This window comes from Phaenicophaeus curvirostris, chromosome 2, assembly GCF_032191515.1.
Source record: "Phaenicophaeus curvirostris isolate KB17595 chromosome 2, BPBGC_Pcur_1.0, whole genome shotgun sequence".
Lineage (NCBI taxonomy): Eukaryota > Metazoa > Chordata > Aves > Cuculiformes > Cuculidae > Phaenicophaeus > Phaenicophaeus curvirostris.
In genome coordinates this window covers 112,231,410-112,249,759 of record NC_091393.1, presented here as the reverse complement: position 1 = coordinate 112,249,759, position 18,350 = coordinate 112,231,410, and the positions used below count along the sequence as shown (strand labels likewise).

The following is an 18,350-nucleotide window of genomic DNA, read 5'->3' as shown; positions in this document are numbered from 1 at the left end:
AGACTCTTCTGTTGCTTTCAGAGGGAGCTCTTTTTACATCTGGACTGAGGAAATTCCAAGCACAAATATAGTCTGAGCAGAGAATGGATTGAGAATAGCCCTGAAGAGAAGGACTTCTTGGTGTGCTGGTGGATGAGAAGCTCAACATGAGTCAGCAATGTGCACTTGCAGCTCAGTAAGTGAACTGTATCTTGGGCTGCATCAAAAGAAGTGTTACCAGCAGGTCGAAGGAGACCATTCTCCCCCTCTGCTCTACTATCGTGAGACCTTGCCTAGCATATTGTGTTCAGTTCTGGAGTCCTCAGCACAGGAAGAACATGGATCAGTTAGAATGAGTCATGAGGAGGGTCATGATATCAGAGGGCTGGATCACTTCCACGAGGACAGACCAAGAGACTTGGGCTTGTTCAGCCTTGAGAAGAGAAGGCTCTGGGGAGACCTTATAGCTGCCTTCCAGCACTGGAAAGATGGTGAGGGACTCTTATCAGGGAGTACATAGGACTACAGTTAATGATTTTAAGCTGAAAGAAGGTGGCTTTAGATTAGATATTGGGAAGAGATTTTTTACTGTGAGGGTGGTGAGGCAGTGGAACAGACTGCCCAGAGATGTCACAGATACCTCATCTGCAGAGGCATTCAAAGCCAGGTTAGATGAAATTTTGACCACCTGATCTAGTGGGAGGTGTCCCTGATGAGGGCAGGGGCCCTTCCAACTCAAACTATTCTATGAGCCATTTCCATCTTGAGGAATATGAAAGGAACATGCTTAAGAGGCACTTAAGAACTTAACCCAGCCCTATTTAACTGTAGAGTGAATCATACCCCTCTATAACCCCTTTACTTTGTCCGCTGCAATGAAGTCACTACTCAACTGCCTCATGTCCTATGCATTTGACAGCTGCCACTTTGAATAAAAACTACTGCTTATTGGACTTGATATTTTGGACATATTCTCTTCCTATTACCTGATAGACTGCTTGAGCATACTGCTCCATTGCTGTGACCATATCATTCTTTATTATGTGGACTCCCTCTACAATCCCAGAGATGTTCTTATTTTCCAACTGAAATATCACACTGTTTGCAGCTTAATTCCAAAACAGAAGCAGTGAAAAAGATATTTTGTATACAGAGCACTAAACACAGAGGTACAAAGGATATTCATCCAATTTTATCTGCCGCTATCCATCTTCTTCATAAAGCGCAGTGAAAATAGTTCTGCCTGCCAGACAGTACAAAATCTCTTTGTTGAAAGTCTGCAGTGCTGCTGAATTCAGGTCACACACATCCAAAGGCACTTGGAATGCAGTGTTCTTCTTTTCATGCTAGTCAGGCAATTAACTCAGTCCATATGATCCCTATGCCTGATTCACTTTTGCTGAAGAAAGTGCATAGAGCATACAGGCTTGTTCATAGAGCCATAGAAAAACCTATATTGGAAGGGACCTATGGAAATCATCTCGACCACTATGCTCAGAGCAGAGCTGATTTTCAAGTTGCATCTAACTTCAGTCTTTGATCAGGCTGCTCTGGGCTTTTCCAGTCAAGCTCTGAATATCTCTAAGGTTGAAGTTTCCTCACTGCCTCTGGTGTGCTTGCTATGAAAAGCTAGTTATAGCACTAAATTTTAAGCAGTCCACCTTCCCTTTTTCAGTGTTGCTGTTTTCTTTTAGTGTCTGTGTTTATCACATACAGACTAACTAAACCACGTGTAATACATCAGGAGCATTCATAAGGATTCAATTAGTCTTACAGTAGTATCTATTTCTGATAACAAGCTAGTTAAGAATAACAGATTACATTTAATCACATTTAAATAAACAACTTTTCAATGTTGACTACCTCTATAAACACATTGTGACGATACAAAATATCTACACTTCCTGCTTTCCTCTTCAATTCTGTTTATTAAGAAGTTATGTTTGAGAGTCACACGGTAAAGTTAAGTGTCAGGCACATCTGCTTATCAGTAGTTTTTGATATTCTTGGAAATAAGCCTGGTTAACAACAAACACAGCACCTTCTGCCATTACCCACTATATCGTAGAAGTCACAGGGCTTAGCTGCTCAAGCAGCATCTCAGACAATGAAGTCTTTTCAGAGGTGATAAAGATTTGCAGAAACTTACATGAAGTACAGTTTATGTTGGGAATTCCACAGTGCAAAAGCTAAGTGTGAGCTGCACCCACATAACCTTCTGGCAAAGTAGATATTCAAAGTGCAAAATATCCATGGGACAACTGAGAAGTTTTGCAAGGTAGTTTTCCTTATATTGAATGTACCTCTGCTCCTGTAGAAGCAAAAAGATAACTAAAACAGGTACTCTGCTGCCTTAAGTCAATAAAAGCAGTGCAGGTTACTGGTTTTGGTTCCTGAACATTCACACTGAAGTATTTGCCCAAGTGCGTGATACACCATTTCATGGTAGTTTGAGGATGTATCAGAGGCAAGAAAATAATAAACCTTTGTAGTTCTCTTATCAGGGAATTCTGAAGTCTTGTTCAGCCACTTCCCATTTAGCTTCTTAAAATTATCCAAATTACAGTGCCTCTTTCACTGGCAAGAAAATTAAGTGTGCAAGATGAAAGTGCCTTTTGAAGCGGAAAATCATATCCTGAAGTGCACTTTTGAGTAGTGTGTGTTTAGTCTCTACCTATGGCCATCAAACTTTACATGAAAACAAACTGATGGGCTTGACAAAGCCTTTATTTGTTTTCTTTTTATTTCTGAACAATGTGTGCTGGGAACTATGCTGTTTGATATATTCATAAAGTACCTGGAAAGCTACGTAAGACAGATCACAGTTATTGGACATAGTTGACTGTGAAGCATCTCAGAATCATCCTGCAATACTAAATGACTGCAAAATAAAACTATAACTAAATCTCATTATTTATAAATGAGAGGTATTATGTAGAAGAAAAATAGCCCTAACTATACGTGTACTTTAAAAAAAAAACAAACCCTCTCCTCCAGACCGACATTCCTCTCCTCCTATATATCAGCTATGACAAATCTTTTCTGAACTCTTTAATTTAGTGTGGTTACCACACATTTGCCAGCCATGAAGCAAGATTTAAACACCAACAAATGAAATGTATTGCTTACACTGTAAGGGAATTGGCAAATTATAATTGATAGCTGCATTATTTTTCTTTTTTATTCTCCTCCACCATCCTGACCTAATAAATAGTATTAGTTATGGACATTAAATGTGAGCATAAAACACACTCATGTCAGGGGTTCACTTTTGACATGCTCACAAAACTAATAAGTAGCTGAAGTGTGTCACCATGCATGTGGGCAACTTATGTGTTCCCCGTTAATTTTGTAAACTCTCCAGATATTGTGGTTGTTAATATAAATAATGTGGGTGAAAACTGATTCCGTCCTTTCAAAAACTGGGAAACATCAAGCTTCTGAACTACAGAAAAATGCTTATCCACGGTCTCAGTTATCTTCTCAAAGTATAATTTACTATCCTAATACCAAAGTGAAAACATGGATTGTATCTGAGTGCCTTGGAAAGGCTTTTTTGAAACGCGAATTCTTATGTTTCTTTGGTTCTAGGTTGGAAAACATCTAACAAAGAGGCACATCTGGGACAACTAGATGAGGTATATCTAGGGTGTCCAAACAGCTAGTAATGTATTGTTTCAATGTACTGGATCCTCATTTTTTCAACAGTTTGTATAACTGGGCATTTAGTAACTGTCTTTTCATGCATTTAATATGGAACCCTGGGAGCTGATTATCGCTCATTGTGAATAAAATATCTACTATATTTAAAGTGATGACTAAAAGATGAATGATCAAAACAATGTTGACAAAGCTGGAACTCACTTAACAGAGAATCACAAAAGCAAGGATACTGTTGCTAGTATTTGAGGAAACTATAGGTTATAATGATGAAATGCTCTAAATGGCTGATAATTAAAATCCAAAAATTTTTCCCTATCAAAGAACAACTCACAACTATCTGTTGAATTTGGAGTATTCAATAACAACACTTAGACAACTTTAACAGCATTTGTAGTGTGAAACCAAGTTAACATAAAATGCTTTATGAAAGTTAAGTTAAACATAATGGATGGCATTTTCCCCTTAGTATCTTTTAAAGCTATCTTAGTCTGAATGAGATTGTCCAGTTATACCAACATATATTAAATGAACAAGATACATGTTTTAATTTGTTAGCATGTAAGACTGGAAAGACTAGGAAAAATTAATAACATGATATGCTAAAGGATGGAAGTAATGAAAAAAATTATGTGAACATTAATATGAGTAATCTTCTACCTTTCAAAATAAATATAAAATAAATGCACAAAAAATAAAAATTAAGCAAAAGCTATTTTAATTTTTTGAAGGGAACACTGTAGCATGCTGCTGTTACACAGTGGTTCCATAACATAAAAACAGTGTAGAATTCTTCCCTTCTGTTTCTTCAAAGCTTCAACAATCAGACAACAGGTTATTCTAATAAAAATAACTGCCATTTTCTTATTCTTTTAAAAAATAGCCGTCCTTTGTTCATGTAGTTCCATGTAGAAAATGCTTTCTGACATATACATGAAGTCACAGTATGGCTACAGTGTTGATCTATTTACATATACTTCTTTACAGAAATCATCTTCTCCACAGACACAGAAAAACACTCAAAGAAAGGAAAAGTACCTAAAGCAGACAAACATAAGGGTGAAATGTCCATTCATCGGCACACAGTTCTGCCCATCCTGTTGAGTGGGCTGGATGGGAGTATATTTTCCAGGCTTTCCTGACACTGTTGTAAATTGCAAGAGCATTGTATCTGTCTTCAGCAAGCCCCAGGAATCAGGCATAGCACACAGGTACGTAGGCTATTCCTCTCCACTCTTTCACAGCATGTAGTGATTTGATATAACTGAAGGTCAACACTATAAATGAGACATCCTAGCAACTGGTAAATGGTTTCCACACTGACTGCTTGCTAAAACAACTGCTAGACAATGTTGATTTAATAAGCAGTTTGCTTTTAAATTCAGCAATTATTCTTTCTAATCTATTTTCATGTATTCAGGTGTTGCTACTTTGAAAGAGATATGTAATTTCAGTGATACTCATGGTATGAATAGAAGTCAGTTCATAATTCTGTTCAAAATCTCACTTTAGAATGTTTTATTTTACTGCCCCAGGATAAAAATAAAGAAATTATGGGTGGAAGGAAAAGAAACTGAACAAGGTCTATTGGGTCCATATGTGCAAGAAGAATTCAATGTTCTTTTTTTCAAGAATATGAATCAGAAATTTGTGTTCAGTAGATGTTTTAGGGAAAAAAAATATCATTTTAAGAACATAGAGCATTTTCTCAAGGTTCATGCTGAACAGCTGTAACATTAGATAGCTTCCTGCTTGGCCCAATCTTAAACATAGTCAACTATCAACATATGACATGAGAAAGACAGCAGGCATTTCTTTTCTTTACTACAAATTGTCTTGTAATTGTTCTCGCACAAAAGACATATCAATTACATATATCTATTTTATACTTGTATAAAATTATTATATCTATTATTGTGTGTCATCGCCTTGTAAATTTACAAAGTTTTATATAAAATTTTACATAAAACACGTTCTTAAGCATACCAACACATTATGCATATATTAAAAAATGACAATTATGTAGGTCTTCACAAAACCTCTGCGTTCAACCCCCATTTCAACTTTGGATAGTAGTTTAGAACAGACTGTAACAGAAAAGCTGATTAAACATCTATGCAATAGCTCAGATGTCCTGTTAAACATCAACAAATCGGTAAAGGGACCATTCCACAGAAAGGTTAAAGTAATCAAACCAGCCAGCAGCCTAAAACCCAATTATGACGCATGAAGTATCATCCTAACAATTTTAGAAACAAAATCTTGTAAATAAGACTATAAATAATTTAGATAAATACATAAACTGAAGGATTAACACATGAGATTGGGCAACAAATAAACTACATTTAACAACGTGTGTGTTCGTGCGCGTGGATGCATGCACACCGCATTAGGTATAACCTCATCCACATTTATTCAAATCTGATAGACTACAAGATAAATTTCTTAAGAGAAACAGAATCTCAGTTAATCTGTTATTCAAAATTAAAAACACTTCTTAGTGTATCATTACTTGAAATGGCATTAGAGCAAAGGGTCATGAATTACTAGCTGTTTCGCAAAGACAATGAATCTAGAACACAATATGACTAAACCACTGCTTCCTTAGAATACTGTGCCTAAAAAGGATCATCCTGATAATAAACAAATTAGCCCTAAAGTCTGGACCTTCTCACTGTGTGGCTAATTATCACCCAATTTCTATCATTTAGAAGTGAATTGTCCAGTACGGAAGATTCATCTAGATGGTGATTTATCTAAGTCTCTAAGACACAAAATATGTATTGCCCTGCAGTGATTCCTCATCCAACTACAGAGTGAGAGTAAAATGAGTTCCAGTAACAGTGATTTCTTTATAATAAAGATTAAATTAGGTAAAATTGTCTCCACCTAAATTGCTGAAAGATCAACATGCTGTAGGTCTGAGAGTTAAATCTACAATTGACCTATCACCCATTTTTTACGGGACTTATCTAAAAGATAAGATTAAAACCAGAGTACTGATTAACAGAATATTAGAGTCAAATGATGGCATGGGGACTCGATCTCCCTGTGTTTTCTAAAATACATTATGTCTGCAGAAAAGAAAATATAATCTAAATTAATGCAAATTCAACAGTGAAGCCACTGGGTCAGTGGTGTAGATCCCACAGATTTGAGCACCAGGACAGCCATTTTTACAATTAGCAATATTTCTTATCAGTCTGAAAACCACGGGGTGCTTTTCATGTAACCTAATTTAGGACATCTGCCTCTGAGCGAACCACTCAAGTTTCCCTTTATAGACAGCAGGAAAAAATAGGCACTTCTAGGCTGGCATTAAATCTCAAGTATTTTAGATGTTTAGGAAGAAATAAACTGTTAAAAATGCCTATTTGTTTCAGCTGACTACTGGCAATACAATATGGCTAACCCAAATGTAGAGGGCTACTCTGATGTCTATATTTGGTTAAGTGAATCCTAGTCCACTTGTTTGCAATTATATGTTAATCATTTGAGAAAAAGTTAGTAAAGTATTGCTACAGGAAAGGCTGGAGATAAAATAATATGACAAAAGGTCATGTGATGAACTACATTGCAGAATGCAACGTCATGACCTTTGCAAAATTTTGCCTGTAAGAAGCAGTTGGACCAAGGGGTAAATAAATCTGGACTCAACGATGCATTAACATGACTGTCCTATTGCTGGAACCTAGGTAAACTCATTCAGGATTACGTGTTTCTATCTGGAATAACATTCTGAAGCACAGACATGTCTTTTGACCAATACTATTCTTTTATTGGGTGTTAACCAATAGTTAAGCTGTTACTTTTCCACTGGGCAAGCTCGATGGGATCACAGGGAGAAACGTTATCTTCACTGACACTGATGCTTGAAACAGACATTTAGGCTAAGCTGTCTAGTCTTCCTCTTGAGTTCTTGGATTGTGCACGCCCACAGAGTTGCCAGACTTGGAAATGAGAGAGCAGGACACACTCTGCATTTATTAGTGGACAGCTCTTCAGAGAAAAGTAATGATGAACTGCATCCTTCCTCCATCTTGTCCCTTCATAAAACAAGTGGTTTAGAGCACTGGCATTGTATGTTGTAATCAGCTTCTGGTGAGTTAACAGTTAAGGTACTGAAGAAATGTGAAGAAAGGATATGTTTTACCTATGTACAACACATAGAAACAAACATATCCTAGTATATGTGCATAAGGTATGAAGAATCTTTGTCTAACTGTATTTGCCAAAGTACAGCAAATAAATGGAACCAGTCTGAGTAGGTTTGCTGTATTCATAAACCTACTCAGTTCTTGTTTAGTTATTTGAAAATTATCTATGCTCACAATTTTTTAATGGGGAAGATATTACCTCTTTTGACTTAGAACAGCCTTCAGAGTAAAACATTTTCCTTATAAAATTCTTTTTAAAATTACCCAAGGCAGTGGATAGCAAGCATTTTATAGAGAAATATTTTAGCTTCTCATCTAACGCTTCTGATCTGGAGAGACAAATTACTCCTCAAAAACTCAGGACTGTAGAGTCTAATAATATTACATGAAGTAAAATATACTCATCATTTCCCTAGACCTTGTTAAATCTGATGAAAAGATATTATAAATAATGGTAAGTTAAAATACCTAGTCTAAAGCCTCTATTAATTTCTGGGTTTATTAAAACTCATCCAGCTCAATATTGGTTTCACTTCTCTGCTGTTCATGCTGTGGTGCAGTGTTATATTACAATACACTACCCAGTTAGCAGCAGCCTGCAGTCATAAAATAATGAGCTTGGGGCAATCTTTTTTTTTTTTCCTTTCTCAGAGTTGATTTTAAAATAATTTCAACTTACTCCATGATTTTTGGTTCACCTCCCACATTAAAAACACTGAAGGCCCCATTGTTCCGCAAAACAATAGCTGCGAATGACTTGAAATATGCTGATCAGTAATTTAGACATCATGTAGAATATATTTGTAGGTACAAAAATCAAGATCAGTAAAGAATTTGAAAATCAGGGAAAGATTAATTGTACAGTGCTATACAACATAAAATAAACTACCAAATTGCTAAGAATAAATAAAAAAAAATGTTAAAGATGGAAAAAGATTTTATATACATATCAAACATTTCTTACTGTCATATTATACTTAATCTGGAAAAGCTAACAAGTGCAATAATGCATGAATATTTCTCATTAATCTCCAGATATAAAGATATATGAGGCAACCACAGAATAATTAACAGAGCTAGAAAAGTTGACAATGCTTATTTGAGACAGTAGTTTTAAAACGTATCTGCTGCACTTGTTTCATGTGTTCTGGCTTCAAATCTGTATTGCTACAGAATCATTTGTTTGTGACAGGCACAGCAGACTGTTCCCCTTTTTGCTTAGTTTACTTTTCTATCAATGCTAAAACAAATCTCAAAAGCAAGAAAAAATATTTAAATTGTCTTTCTCTTACATAAGATAATAAGACATATTTGAACTTTAAAATACAATATGAACCCAGCTACCCTTTTCTATGTTTTGGTACAAGCCTCCTCCAGGAGCAACCAGGCATTCTGAAAGAGGGCTTGTGTTCCATGCAGCAGAGAACATGGTAGGATGAAGGGGTAAACAGTGATACAGGATGGTCAGAAACAGACTCAAGTAGGACTTAAAAATAAGGACTAACCATGGAGCTTCAAAAGGGAGTGGAAGTTATTCAGGAAAGCTCAGGGAAACAGAAACACTTCACAGTAGTGGCTGATGCTGGGCAAAACCACCTAGGATGCTTCTCACAGGTAAAGCGCTTTCAAGATCTGAAGAGTTTTAGGAGGCAGGTTCTGAGAACACCAGGCCTCTTCATACTCCCTTTTTCATCCTCCCCCATCAAATATAATAATCTATCAGCGCATGCATACCTCAGGTGCTCCCTGAGGTCTGACTTTGGGGGAAGGCCCTTGAATTCTGTAGCAAGCGCACATGGTGATGGGATACACTACAGAGTATTTGCTTGCAAGCCTGAAAAGTACAGCTATTTCAGTATTAATAATTTTTCATTTTCAATTATTTTTATAGAGAGAAGAATGGAAATCAGTACAGCTCCTTCAGTACTAATAATTTTTTATTTTGGGATATTTCTATATTATGTATTTTTGTAAATATTTGTTAAAATGTATTTTAAAAGTTACTTCAAATTTATATGTTCATATTGCACAGGATATTTTCAGCGTGGCACTATACTATAGTTCTGTATTAATGCTATAAGTGAATATTTTTTCAAGTATCTAATAGTTAACTCCACAGTTAACTCATTGCAATAGGCAGTTACAGAAACCAAGGTAAAAATTACATAATAATGACGAGTTCATAACTAAAAGGCTCATCAATGCCTGTTAAGTGTCCTGACCCAAATGTAAACTCCAGCTCTGCAAGTTCCTAGCTTCCAAACCACTATATAAGGGGAAGTGAAAGAAACATTGTGTAACTGTTTTGCTTTTAGTAAGATCTTCTTACCCTGACATCTCTGCTGCCAGTTACCAGACTAGATACTGTGCACTGCATTTGGGGAGAGAAGCAACAGCATGATCTTAACAAATTGAGACATAGGCAATTAGAAAGGTGTGTGTAGAGGACTGGCATTTATTTTAAGGGTTAATAGATACAGAAAAAAAAAAAAAAGATGACCTAATATTACAAAGATTTCATTGCAAATGAAATTATGAAATACTTTTTCAATGTTTTTTTTAATGTCTCTTTTTCTCTAAGGAGCACCTCTGTCTGTTGGTTTTGAACTTATTTCATGTCCAGAAGCCTACTTTCAGAGACATATCTCCACTCTTAGCTGTACATCCTGCATTTGACACTATGGTCCAAGAGCACTGATTCACTGCTGTTTTCTCAAACCGAATTATATTAAAAGTATTACTTCTGGAATAAAGACTATAATGAGAAAGCAGCATGTCTCACAGTGCAGCTTAATTATAAAAAGATGACTACTTAAACGTCCACCAAGATTGGAGTACATTTTGTCCATAAACAAGTAAATAGTCCTTCTGCAACTTTTATTCTCCATCTACCCTCCCTGGCAGTTTTTAATAGAATATACATTCATATTACAGTGTAGAAGTGTATTATTAACCATAAAAAAATATATTTCAAACATGAATAATAAAAATAATTACAAAAATGCAAGCAAACAGAGTAAGATATTCTGGTGTCTGAAGCAGTTAGGTAGCATCTTGTTTGTTTTATTGTGTATTGCTAAAACTACGTATTTCGTTATTAATAAATCTCCTAGCCTGTCTGAAATTTGTGGGCTTTTAGTTTATTATTTATTTTTATTCCCTTTATTATTTGTTATTATTTCCACAGCTGCATTCCAATTTTTTTATATGTGATTATTGTAATATTTTAGCTAAGGCAAATCACTCATGGATCAAATAAGCAAACAAAGCCCTCTTGGAACATCTCAAGACTGCATGACCGGTTTGACTTCACAGGAATTATTTTGTATATCTAAGAGTTCTGCCTTGAGCTAAATGGCAGAGGAAAGCACGATGCTATGTTTAGGACATTTTTAGAAAATTAAATGCTTCTAAGTTTTGTAATTCCTATCCTTCTAAACAACCATTATTTACTTGAAGATTATATTTGTCAGGTCCAGAACATCAACCTTTCATTTCCACTTCCGCACAAGTCTCTCTTATGAAGAACAACTAGAACTACTTCAGAGGGAAACAGCCCACTGGGGTAAAACCTGGGCTCATGCCATTTAGCTTTAGACTAAAGACATTTAGACGACTCTTAGTAGCCAGGTTCCCAGCCTGATCTACCTTGTCAGGGTTTCTTTTTGTTTTTATTGACATCAGAGGTGATGCAATGAAATAGGTAAGTAGCTTAGCCATCAACTTCAGCTATCTGAAGTTAGGCATTGCATTTACACCCAGTTGTGACTGTATTATGCAACAGAAATGATATTATATAAATAGTATTTTTTTCACATTTCATTCCATGAGCCTGAGAAACTGAAGACTAATAATCTCATTAATAAAAAGACTAATTTATAAATTATTTGGTTTGATACATACAAAAGTTATCTGTATACATGAAATCATTACATTTGCATTTGTTAGCAAAGTAAGTACATTTTCTTTTATCTGCATTCTTAGGGTTATTTAAAAGCAAATGAGAGATGAATGTGAAAGATAATACATACACATACAGATGTAATTTTCATATAATTATATATAACACATTAAGGAAGCAAGACAATTTACAGCCATTTTGAAATTGATAATCTCGATCACGCTCATTGTTTGCTGTTGAGTATCAAGAATCTCGCCCTTTCCCAACTGCAGCATGTTGCAGCAGCTTCATCTAATCATAAAGCCTTGAAGCAGCTCCCTTCTGCCAATCCTTGCAGCCGCATTGTTGCTTTCAGTTCCCCATATAACAGACAAGTACGTTTCAGTGACCAGAAACTGCATGAAGCAACACAGAAGGGAGGAAGGAAATGCTTCCTTCAAAAGGCCTAGCAGAACATAAAGCATACAGCAATTGATGTAGATACAGACTTAAATTCCTTCTATTTATTCTGCTGTTGATTCTGGTAAAATATACACACAAACATATTGTTAGCAAATATTGAGCATAAAATGGAGAGAGGAAAATGTAACTCCCGAAATGGTATCCTGCAATTCAATTGCTTTGTAAAGCAGGAGATCATGCTAAAAAAAAAATAAAAATGTCATTACCAAGAAGACCCTGCTGAGATAGTGACTCCTCTCAGAGACTACTGTGTCTTTTTATATTGAATTCCCAACTCTGGAGCAAAGAAGAGGGCAGAAATAAAGGAGAGGAAGATCCTCGATTTCATTAGATTTTGAACTTCCCTCTGAAGATGCCTGTCTATCTCCCTTGGCAAGATCAGAGGCTTTAGGGGCATCACTTTGCTTCTTTCAAAGGCATAAGCAGAACGTTTGGGAATCAAAGCCTAAAGGAGACTCATGTAAGCCATGGCAGACTGTAAAAGGAGCAAGTACCTACATTTTTGTGTTACTCATTCACATGCTATGAATTCTTATATTTACACAATTAATTCTGATGCTAAAATAAAAAATATATATACACTAAATAGAAAACTTATCCTGACTTTGTTTATGTTGTTGTAGTTCCATCATGAGCAATGTGTTCTTTAGATTAAAAAAAAATACATTTAAAGCTGCTAAATTGCAACAATGAGTTTCATATGCAAAATTCAAAGAACTGAATAGCATCAAAAATCCTACAATTACCTATACAATACACTACTTCAGTGAAACTAATTTTCACAGTCTAGAACACAGTATTATCATTACACAGACTAAAAATGAAGGTTATGTGGCTGAAAATGCCAGTGGCCTGAACTGGTAAACTTATACACTGAGTTTACAAAAGCCTTCAGGTGAAGAACAGCAAAATGTGAGATATGTCATAACAGCACAACAGCTGACAATGTCATTATTACCTTTTACATGATAACCCTGCACATGGTTTACTTGGGAAAATTTATTAAATTGTTGATTTAAGTCAAAATGAAGCTTCTTCATGGGCATTTTGGACTAAGCAGTAATACTACAAATGGGGAGGGTTTGTATATATTTACTTTTCACAAGGGATTCTGTATTGCATTGTTACTATGATATAGTACATGAAAGCCAGAGTTTTCTATAATGATTCCTCAGAGTCCTTTTTTTTCAGAATGTGCATCATGTATTCAAATACATTTGAAAACACAGTCTAAGTAATCTGACTTTATACCGAATTCTCTAAAAGTAGACCCAGAAAGCGGTACATGAAAACACACTACATGGTATGTTTTGCTTAATCTACACTTTTTTATAGTAGATGGGAATTCTGCCACTGAATTAAATTAAAAAAATACCCACTTATGAAAAGTTGTATTTAAATGTGTGGTAGCTAAAATGTTTTAAAATTAAACCTATACTTTTTTTGTGAGCAAGCAAATGCTCAGCCCCTTTTTGAAAAGCGTGTCCCTTGACAATATTGAAAGGCACGTCATCTGTAAGCGCCAGCCACCCAATGGACAACCTGAAGCCTGCTTTCAACTGGCTGATTAAGATTTTACCTCTTTGGCTGTGAAAGAATGAAACAGCAGCAAAATGCTTGCAAGACACAAGGTAAATACCTGGTCTTATTGCTAACACAGAGCTCCACAGCTACGCTGCTGCCACTAGAAGAGCTACCAAGATAAGAGGAAGTCAAGCAGTAACTGCAATATGGACACGATCGAAATAGGTCACACAGAATTAATGTTGCTCTGTGATGGTAAAAGATAAACTTACAAAAAACCAAACACGAGATAGAAAATATGAGGGAATAAAGTGGTTAAAACTCATCCAGCAGATGCCACAGCATCATGCTAAAGATGATTATCAATGATCTGGCAGGCCAAGCAAGCAACGAAGTAGCAAAATATGAAGATGACAGGAAATAATTTAAATTAAATAGAACCGGAATTTCAGACATACTCAGTGACGTGAAGCACCTCATAACTGTTGTGCTAAGGCTTGAATCAACCTAAATGTTTAGCATATTCAGGTTGCATTTTTACACACATAGAAAATCAAAATACGATTCAAGGAAGAGGAATGATCTGGGAAATTCCAAAAGATCATAAAACAATTACATTATTGTCTTATGACAAAAAAAAGAAAAGTAAATGTGGGTGTAAAATTAGCATTTTTTGTTTATCACACAGGTAACTAATCAGTTGTCTGTATCAGCAAAGTGAAAATACTGCATCTTCAGGTTCATTTGTACAAAACCTAACACATCAGTTTGAGTTCTAATTGAATTCTTAGGGCATGTCAACAATAAACTAAAAACTATTACCACCTATCATGTATTACACAATCTTCATGGCTTGTTTTTTTTTTCTCTTTTCCCCTGAGATAATGAGTAGCAAGATAAAAATGGGCATGGCTTGATTTAGATATTCTTTCTTTTATACATCATTATTTTGCCCTCCTTTCAACTCCTTGCTGTATCCATCTGCTTTTTCTAGTGTTACGCTTAGGACATGCTAAAAATGCTTAATTTATGTATTGTAAACATTCAGCAACAGAACATTCCATGCATGAAAGGAAACATTTATGTGGGTCTTTGCCTCAGAAGGGGGCCTACCATTTAGTCACATGCTGTGAAACCTCTTGTCAAAGAGACTTGATCTTTATTCCTACTAGAACAGCAACTACTACGATGACAATGACAACAGCAAGGGCAACATAAGTTGGATTTTATATTGAAGGGCAAGATCAGTTTAGGTTTAGGACAGGTGGTAGGAAATATTACTTTACTGAAAGGGCTGTCAAGTACTGGAAGAGGCTACCCAGGGTAGTGGTGGAATCAACATCCCTGGAAATATTTTAAAGACAAAGCAGATGTGGTGCTTAGGGACATGGTTTTGTGGTGAACATGGCAGTATTGGGTTTATGGTTGGACTCAGTGATTTTAAAGGTCTTTTCCAACCTAAATGATTCAGTAATTCTGTGTGAAATTTACATCAAATGGCTGAATGATGCTATGCTATTTAAACTATCTAATATGAACTTTCCCGCAACTGTAAAAAACTTGTGGGAAAGAGCCACCAATAAAAGCATGTCTTGAAATGCAAGATGATGCCTCCACATGCACATGGTGGCTACAGGTGGCTCCATGCATGGGATGGAAGTGTCATCAATCTCAGTGGAGCCTGCACCACAAGGTTTTGTCCCTGCACACACAGACAGTTCCACACCTTGGATAAAGAAGCCACCAACTGTAGTGCAGCCCTCAAGGGTATGTCCCATGCACGTATGATAGCTACATATCACTCCAGACAACAAGAGTGCCTTGGGAACACTGTGGTCTGTGCCTTGCAAAAGCCAATGGCTGTGCCTTAGGAACACTGTAGTCTGTGCCTTAGGAATGCTGTGGTCAGTGCCTTAGGAATGCTGTGGTCAGTGCCTTGGGAAAGCCATGGTGTGTGCCTTGGGAATCATAGAATCATAGAATGACCAGGTTGGAAGAGACCCACCGGATCATCGAGTCCAACCATATCGCGGTGTGCACCTTGGGAACGCCAAGGTCTGTGTCTTGGGAATGCGGTGGTCTATGCCTTGCTGATGGCATGGTCTGTACCCTGGGAATGCTATGGTGTGTGCCTTCAGAATGCGGCGGTCTATGCCTTGGGGATGTCATGGTCACTGCTTTGGGAACACTGTGGTTTATACCTTGGGAATTCTGAGGTCTGTGCCTTGGCGAAGCCGTGGTCAGTGCCTTGGGGATGCCGTGGTGCGTTCCCTGGGGATGCCATGGTGTGTGCCCTGGGGATGCCATGGTGTGTGCCCTGGGGATGCTATGGTATATGCCTTGGGGATGCCACAGTGTGTCCATTGGGGATGCCACGGTCAGTGCCTTAGGGATGCTGTGGTCAGCGCCCTGGGGATGCCACGGTCAGCGCCCTGGGGATGCCGCGGTCATTGTCCTGAGGATGCTGTGGTCACTGCCCTGGGGATGCCACGGTCAGTGCCTTAGGGATGCTGTGGTCAGTGCCCTGGGGATGCCACGGTCAGCGCCCTGGGGATGCCGCGGTCATTGTCCTGAGGATGCTGTGGTCACTGCCCTGGGGATGCCGTGGTCACTGCCTTGGGGATGCCGTGGTCACTGCCCTGGGGATGCCATGGTCACTGCCCTGGGGATGCCGTGGTCAGTGCCCTGGGGATGCTGTGGTCAGTGCCCTGGGGATGCTGTGGTCTCTGCCCTGGGGATGCCATGGTCAGCACCCTGGGGATGCCGTGGTCACTGCCCTGAGGATGCTGTGGTCACTGCCTTGGGGATGCCGTGGTCACTGCCCTGGGGATGCCGTGGTCAGTGCCCTGGGGATGCCATGGTCAGTGTCCTGAGGATGCCGTGGTCACTGCCCTGGGGATGCTGTGGTCACTGCCCTGGGGATGCCGTGGTCAGTGCCCTGGGGATGCCATGGTCAGTGTCCTGAGGATGCCGTGGTCAGTGCCCTGGGGATGCCATGGTCAGTGTCCTGAGGATGCCGTGGTCAGTGCCCTGGGGATGCCGTGGTCACTGCCCTGGGGATGCCATGCTGTGTGCCCCGGGGATGCCGCGGTCAGTGCCTCGGTACCGCCGCGGCCGTATCCCCGCCGGAGCGCGGGCCCCGCCACCGCCGCTCCCGCCGCGCCCTCGTTGCCCCGCGCGCCCCCCTCCCCGGCTCCCCCGCCCGCCGCCACGTCCCTCCCCGCGGGGGCGCGCACGCTCTCCCTCCTTCTCCCTCTCCCTCTCTCCCTCTCGGCGCGTGCGCGGGGCGGCGGTCCCTGCAGTGCGGGGCGGGCGGCGCGGGGCGGCGCGCGGGGCGAGGCGGGGGCGCGCTCGGGAGCGGCGCGGAGCGGATCTGCGGGCGGGCGCGCACCCACTGAGGCGCCGTGTCCCTCCGTTTTTACCCCCCCCGGCATCCCCAGCGCCCTCCTCCGCACCGCCGGCAGCTCCGAGCCCCACGCTGTAAGTGGTGCCCCGGGGGCCAAGCGCTGGGGAGGGCTCCGGGATCCACAACCCGGGGGGGACGGGGCTGCCGCGGGGCGCCCCGACGGGGGCTTCTCCTCCGGGAGGGCAGGGGGATGCCCGGGTTCTCCCCCCAGGAGGGCAGAGGTATGCCCGGGCTTCTCCTCCCGGGAGGGCAGATGGGTGCTCGTGTTTTCCTCCCGGAGGGCAGTAGGATGCTTGGGCTTCTCCTCCCGGGAGGGCAGAAGGATGCTTGGGCTTCTCCTGGGAGGGCAGAAAGATGCTCGAGCTTCTCCTCCCTGCAGGGCAGAGGGATGCTCGGGTTTCCTCGCGGGCTGGGGGCTGCCCGGGGCGATGCGCTGAGCGCGGCCGCTCCTGTAGCGCTTGGGAATCGCATCCTCCCCGGGGCGGAAAAAAAAAAAAAAAAAAAAAAAGAAAAAGTTGATGCCCGCGCTCCGTGTTCGCCGCTTCGCGTGCGGGATTTGTTGTTTGACGGGCGAGACGAAGGGAAATTGTGTCCGCAGCGATTTGCCGGGAACTGGTGCGAGATAAGAGCCCGAATCCCCGCATCGATCCGGATACCAATACCGACAGCATCAAAAGGAAAGCATTGATCGGTCGCTTTAGCAGTTTGCGCTTGGAAGTGTTTCGGTGAACGTGGAAGCCTTTAGCGTTCTTGTTCATAGCGAAAAGGTCGCTACTTTTTTTTTCCAGTAGGGGAAAAAAAGAAACAAACCCAAACCAAATCAAAAAGCCCGTGTGAAACCGAGGAGCGGGAGCAGCCCTCGCAAGGTCATCGCACCCCCTGGGAAGGCAGAAGTGCTCCCGATCTTTGTGATCGCTTTAGTGCTATTCTTACTGCCTGTAAGAGATTTTTTCCCCCCGTTTTCTTTATTATTTTGTTTTCTTTAACGTGTCGGGCGTTGGCAGCATCAGCCGTGGGCTGCGTTTGGGAAGCGGGGTCGGTGCGAGGTGGAGGTGCCGCGCTCCTCGCTATTGACTCGGGCATCGATAGTCGGAGTGAAAATGGAGGTGGGAGGAGATAACAAAAAGCTGGTGTGCCATCCAAGTCATTTCCCACGCGAAGGCGTGAGGAGGAAGAGGAGGAGGGAAAGGAGACGACGGGAGAGAGAGAATTGCTTTTCCAGACATCAAAACAAAAGGAGGAGCAGGTTGAGGCAGATCGT

The 18,350-nt window shown here is 40.1% G+C and overlaps 2 protein-coding genes across 4 annotated transcripts in view; one reads left to right on the top strand and one right to left on the bottom strand.

The window, feature by feature from the left end:
* Positions 1–15,967, bottom strand: part of RAD51AP2 (RAD51 associated protein 2) — a 30,590-nt gene extending 14,623 nt beyond the window's left edge. The window contains exons 1-2 of the mRNA XM_069850911.1: positions 15,885–15,967; positions 13,799–13,852 (exon numbers count right to left, since the gene is read on the bottom strand). Of these exons, the coding sequence (XP_069707012.1) occupies positions 13,799–13,852; positions 15,885–15,967 (137 nt within the window). The remainder of the gene's footprint in view (positions 1–13,798; positions 13,853–15,884) is intronic.
* Positions 15,968–17,003: 1,036 nt separating this feature from the next.
* Positions 17,004–18,350, top strand: part of VSNL1 (visinin like 1) — a 90,036-nt gene continuing 88,689 nt past the window's right edge. The window contains exon 1 of one of the 3 annotated variants that reach the window (XM_069850468.1): positions 17,004–17,163. The gene's annotated coding sequence lies outside the window, so the exon portion shown is untranslated. Of the gene's footprint in view, positions 17,164–17,901; positions 18,028–18,350 lie in introns of those variants that run through there. The other 2 variants (XM_069850470.1, XM_069850469.1) reach the window with 2 other exon arrangements.